General features: G+C 41.5%; 1 protein-coding gene across 3 annotated transcripts in view; it reads left to right on the top strand.

Moving 5' to 3' along the window:
- Nucleotides 1–320: 320 nt before the first annotated feature.
- Nucleotides 321–6,000, top strand: part of WDR41 (WD repeat domain 41) — a 56,439-nt gene continuing 50,759 nt past the window's right edge. For 2 of the 3 annotated variants that reach the window (XM_036280896.1, XM_036280898.1), the window contains exons 1-2: nucleotides 322–642; nucleotides 3,065–3,180. In XM_036280896.1, coding sequence (XP_036136789.1) covers nucleotides 592–642; nucleotides 3,065–3,180 — 167 coding nt within the window. In that variant the 5' untranslated portion in view covers nucleotides 322–591. Of the gene's footprint in view, nucleotides 643–3,064; nucleotides 3,181–6,000 lie in introns of all 3 variants that reach the window. The other variant, XM_036280897.1, reaches the window with a different exon arrangement.

Raw genomic sequence — 6,000 nt, 5'->3', positions numbered from 1 at the left:
CTATGAGGATTTATGTAAAGCCTCACAACACTATCTGTACTACAGCACAAAAAAATGTTGGCCAGATTTATTCTGGTGTACAGCCATGCCATTGGATTAGTCCAGATGTGGAAGTCCCCTTCTTCAGCCAGCTCTTGAAACCGGGTTTCTGGTCATCCAGCCAAGTGAAGAATGCGAAGGGGCTGTTGATTGGTACGCACTTGCTCGCCGGGCTCAAATGCTGTGCCACACACGTCCACCAGGGGCCGCTCAAGCTACCCAAGCTCAGCGTGCAAAGTGGGCTACGCCCCTGCGCCTGCTCACTTGGAGCCTCTGAAGCCTCGCGGACCGCCCCCTCCCAGCTTTCGGCTACTGCTCCCCTAGTGGCTACCTGAAACTAAGCCTCTGTGGCTGAGTACGGCAGCGCTTGGGGGACAAGTATTTTCCGCTTCTGTGGATTCTCCTTTGCTCGGTTTCGTTCTGTGGGCAAATCTGGGGCAGCAAGTCTTAGCCGCTCCGTTGCTCTCTGCGACTTGAGCGGTAGGAGAAGGCTGCGGCCAGCACGGAGTGTGGGCTGACTGTGGCCTGGGCCGGCCGAGACGCCTTACCCTGATGCTGCGATGGCTGATCGGGGGAGGCCGCGAACCTCAGGGACTGGCCGAGGTAAACCCCTGGGTAGAGCCTGCCTGCCCAGCAGAAGCTGCTGTCTGAGCTGGGATCCTGAGTCCAGACAATGGAGACCGCGTCGGAGGCGGGGCTTGCGTGTTGTGAGGCCGGAGGAGAGGGTGGGGCTGGGCTGGGGCTGGGGGGGGGTGGGGGAGGGGGAGGGGGAGGGGGGCCTCTTTCAGCTGCTAGCTGGTACTTTCGATTCTTCTAAGACCCTGAGAGTTAAGTACAGTATCCTTGTCCCAAAAGGTGAGAAAACTGAAGCTGATGTGGTTCAAAATTGAGCTCGAGGACACTCAGCAGCTCCTTACTTAAACCATTCTCATTTCCATTTTTAAAAAGTATCAGACTTAAGTACTAGAAACAAGTGGTGACTGTGGCTTTTACACTTTTGTTTTATTTGAATTGGTGTCACTTCCCCAAGTCAACTGATACAATTTTGGGGTGAATTAAAAATAAAACATTTATGCATGTTATAAATTTCTTTGTGTAAAAATATTTCAGTTTTATAACTGCTGTGAATTTGTACATTATTAGGACCGATGATTTGCCCTAATTCATGCGAGAACTTTTTATCAAAGCTTCTAGTTTAAGCAGCGTTTCTCTGCTGGGATAATCTTGCCCATTAAGGGACATTTGGCAACGTCTGGAGACATTCTTGAATGTCACAATTTGGGGTGGGGGTGAATTTCTATTGTTATCTAATGTATAGAAACCACGGATGCTGCTGAACATCCTACAGTGCACAGGACAGCTCTTAACAACAAAGGATTATCTGATCCAAAATGTCAGTAGTGTCAAGTTTGAAAAACTGCAGTTTAGAGGTTAAGAACAGAGGTTTTTTGAAATACTACTGAGTCTGACTACAGAAATGGGGTTAATAAGACCTGCTTACAAACTTAGAGTTATATGCCATATGCGCTTTGCACAGTGTTTGGCATATGGGCTGCCACCCAATACTCTGTAAATGTTAGCAATTATCTTTATCAGTATTATTTTTCAAAGTTGAACTCATTGAATTCATTGACTCTATATGATTTCATTCCTTCTTTTAGACATTCAGCAAACATATAATGAGTGCCTATAATAAACTAGGCACTACTTTAGTCTGTTTTATCTTTTACCATTTTGACCTGTCTTGTTTCTGCCGAGTTTCAATGGAGAAGCACCCATTTAAAAATACTGAGTTGGCCCTGGCCGGTTTGGCTCAGCGGTTAGAGCATCGGCCTGCGGTCCGGAGAGACCCGGGTTCGGTTCCCGCTAAGGGCACGTACTTCTGTTGCAGTTTGTCCCCGGCCCTGGTTGGTCGTGCGGTGGCAGCCACTCGATGTGTCCCTTCACGTCGATGTTTCTCTCTCTCTGTCTCTTCCTCTCTCTCCCTCCCACTCTATCTGTACAAAAAAATGGAAAAATGTCCTCGGGTGAGGATAAAAAAAAAAAAATAAAAAAAAAATACTGAGTTGGACTGGCCCATTAAGTTTTTAGGTCAGGTTGATTGAAATATAATTTTATAAAATGAAATTCACCCTTTTTAAAAATTTATTGTGACTTGAAAATACTAAACTTTATGTTGTGGATTTATGGTAAGAAAAATGTTTTTATTTCTTTTTATCCTCACCCAAGGACATTTTTCCATTTTTTGTACAGATAGAGTGGGAGGGAGGGAGAGAGAGAGAGAAACATTGACGTGAAAGGGACACATCGAGTGGTTGCCACTCACACGACCCAACCAGGGCCAGGGACAAACTGCAACCGAGGTACGTGCCCCTAGCGGGAACTGACCCTGGGTCTCTCTGAACCACAGGCCGATGCTCTCTCTAACCGCTGAGCAAAACCATCCAGGGCAAGAAAAATGTTTTGTGTTAAATTGGCAGTCAGTTAATATAAGGAGAAATAACGTAGGTTGAGGCAAAAGTAGGTGTATAGTTGTTCATACATGAAACAGTTTATTCTTGTATTATTATTTATTAATTATTGTATTTTCCATATGAACAGCTGTAAGCCTACTTTTGTCCCACCCTGTATGTAATACTAGAACATGACATCCTACAACTTTTTTTTTTATATCCTCACACGAGGACATTTTTCCATTTTTTTGTTCAGATAGAGTAGGAGGGAGAGAGAGGAAGAGAGAGAGAGGGAAACATCAACGTGAAAGGGACACATCGAGTGGCTGCCACCCGCACAACCAACCAGGGACGGGGACAAACTGCAACCGAGGTACACGCCCTTAGCAGGAACCGAACCCGGGTCTCTCTGGACCACAGGCCGATGCTCTAACCGCTGAGCCAAACTGGCCAGGGCAGCTTTTTAAATCTTGTATTCTTAGATGTATAAGTTGCAGTTTTATTCCCATATATCTTTTACCATAAATCATTTTATCTCTCTCTTTTGTTTTGGCTTCCCCCCCCAATACAAGAAATCTCCTCTACAGACAATAGGTGAAGAACAAACCCAGAACCCCTACACTGAACTGCTTGTACTGAAAGCTCATCATGATATTGTACGATTTCTGGTACGGTTAGATGACTGCAGGTAAGAAAACTCTAGTTTGTTGACTATTGTTTGGAAAAAGTTTTTAGGAAATTTTATATTAAAAACAACTTCAAAATTAATCCATTTTTTCTAAAAACTTAAAAATTGATTGTTAGCACCAGTTAGTAGAAATTGACCTCTGCTTTGCTCAGAAGTCAGAGTGTCATATTTGGTAATTTAATGCTTATTTTTGATTGAGGGTTTTTTTGTTTTGTTTTGTTTTTTGATGGCTTAGAAATTGGTTGTTTAGAGGAAGTGTATGACTTTAAAATTTGGGTGGGTGCCCTGGCTCATTTGGCTCAGCGATTAGAATGTTGGCTCATGGACCAAAGAGTTGCGGGTTCGATTCCGGCCAAGGGCACGTACCTCGGTTGCGGTTGGTCCCCAGCCCTGGTTGGGGTATGGGAGGCAACCAATCGATGTGTCTTTCTCATATCTATGTTTCTCTCTCTCTCTCTCTTCCTCCCACTTTATCTGAAGATAAATGGAAAAGTATCCTTGGGTGAGGATTTAAAAAAAATAATAAGTAAAATAAAATTTGGGTGGGGTTATAACTATATATTAAGGTGAACCTAAATTTGACAAACAAATATGGGAAATATTTAAATATCAGGTACCTAAGGGAATGTACTATTTCCTGTGAAAGGTGAGGTAAGTATTGAATCTGAATTTTTTGTTATTGATGAAAACCCTTTAAAATGAATATTATTCAGCAAAGGGAATAGAATCAATAGCATCATATTAACTACAGTGACAGGTGGTTACTAGCATTATTGTGATCACTTTGTGTATAAGGTATATAAATGTCACTATGTTGTACACCTGAAACTAACATAAAATTGTATGTCAACTATAATTAAGAGTGGATTAAAAAAATTTTAAATGTCCATTATTTTGTACTACTTTGGTAACATGTATAATATTGTGTCAAATATATGTGCAAATAGAGATGAAGGTGTATAGGTCTTAGGACTATAGATTTAGCTTATTACTGATCTGTATATCTGTTTATTAAACCCTTATTCAGTCATATCCATATCCTTTGTAACATGTATCACAATAACAATTACACAATGTAGTATTTACCTTCCCCTGTAGAATGTAAACTTCATGAAAGTGGGGACTATGTTTTTCATGTTCACTGCATATCCTTAGTATCTGGCACAGTGTTTTATATGTAGCAGATAATTAATAGATAGTTGTTAAATGAATTGATGAGTCCCCAGACTATTAAGTATACATGTTGCTTGCCATTTTAACTCCCTAATCCCACTCCGTTGTCCCTATCAGTTCTTCCACTGTCATCTCTAATTGTCTCTTTTGCTTTTAATACTGCTTTTTTAAATTTTTTTTATTTTGACTCCATGGATGACTGCTTCTGTGATTATTCCTAATTCTGACTATCACTTCTGTTGTCTATTAACCTGTCTTCTCTCTGCTTTTCTTATGTCTTTGGTATTTAGTTGCTTTTCCCATGCGCAGTGCAATTCTCACACTACCTAGAGTTAGATCAGATTTTACAGGACAAGGCACAGTCCTGAACAACGCTCCTGTCACTTCAGTCACTAGCTGCAGTCTCCAGGGTTTCCACACTTCTGACCAACTGGCTGCACATTCCCATTTCCCCTGTAGGTTTGAGAATTTGCTAGAATGACTGACAGAACTCAGGAAAGCACTCTACTTAGGATTACAGTTTTATTATGAAGGATATAATCAGGACCAGCCAAATGAAGAGGCCCACAGGGCAAGGGGAGTCCCAGTGTAGACTCTGTGTCCTCAGGGTCCATCACCCTTCAGCACATCAGTGTATACCGCCACTGAGAAAGCTCACTCAAACTTTGGGTGTTCAGAGTTTTTATTGGGCTTTCATACATAGGAATGATTAAATCGTTTGCCACTTGATTAAACTCAATTTCTAGCCTCCACCCCTTCCCCAGTTCTGAGGTCAGGCTGATATCTGTGGCTCAAAGCCGCAACCTGTAATTTCATGGTTCATATTTTCCACATGGCCAGCCCTCATTCTTATTGGTTTATTTATTTTTTCTTTATTGATTTTAGAGAGAGAGGAAGGGAGAGGGAGAGAGATGGAAACATCTATGAGAGAGAACATCGATTGACTGCCTCCTGATTTGGCCTACAACCTGGGCATGTGTCCTGACCGGGAATTGAACTGGCGACCTCCTGGCTCATGGGTCGATGCTCAACCACTGAGCAATGCCAGCTGGGGAGCCCCCATTTTTAAACTGTCTAGCCGCCCCCCCCCCCCCAGTCATCTTGTTAGTATAAACTCAGGTGAGGTCTGAGGAGCCCAGCTTCCCTCTAGAAAACAGGAACAAAATCCAGCCAAGTTATTGTACAACAAAATGCTCCTCAACTTTTGCTTGAAAAGACTCACCTCATATGTATTACTAGACTATCAGCATTATTTTCCTGTTGTGATACATGCCAAACCAATCATAGCATGTTAACCATAGTATATTAGTCTTCAGCCTTTTTGGTAATGTTTATTGTTGGTAGGTCCTAAGTGATACTATATTTATTTAGTCAGATCTCTGAAACTAAACGTTTCTGGGAAGATAGGATATCGAACAGTTAAAGTTTTCTTGTACCATATTTTACCATAATAAATTTCTAAGTAGGTTAAAAATAATCCCAAAGAATTTTCTGGACCATAATCACTAATACAGTCTTTGAACCTTAAGGAATCCTCAAATCATTTTGCCTAAGAAAGTTAAGTAAAAAATATAGTTTATTTTCAGGATGTGGTCTTTAAATTTTTATATAGATTAACTGTTAAGATTCCATGTTCATAGCTATCTG

This window comes from Molossus molossus, unplaced genomic scaffold, assembly GCF_014108415.1.
Source record: "Molossus molossus isolate mMolMol1 unplaced genomic scaffold, mMolMol1.p scaffold_m16_p_3, whole genome shotgun sequence".
Classification (NCBI taxonomy): Eukaryota; Metazoa; Chordata; class Mammalia; order Chiroptera; family Molossidae; genus Molossus; species Molossus molossus.
This window is presented reverse-complemented; position numbering and strand designations above follow the sequence as displayed.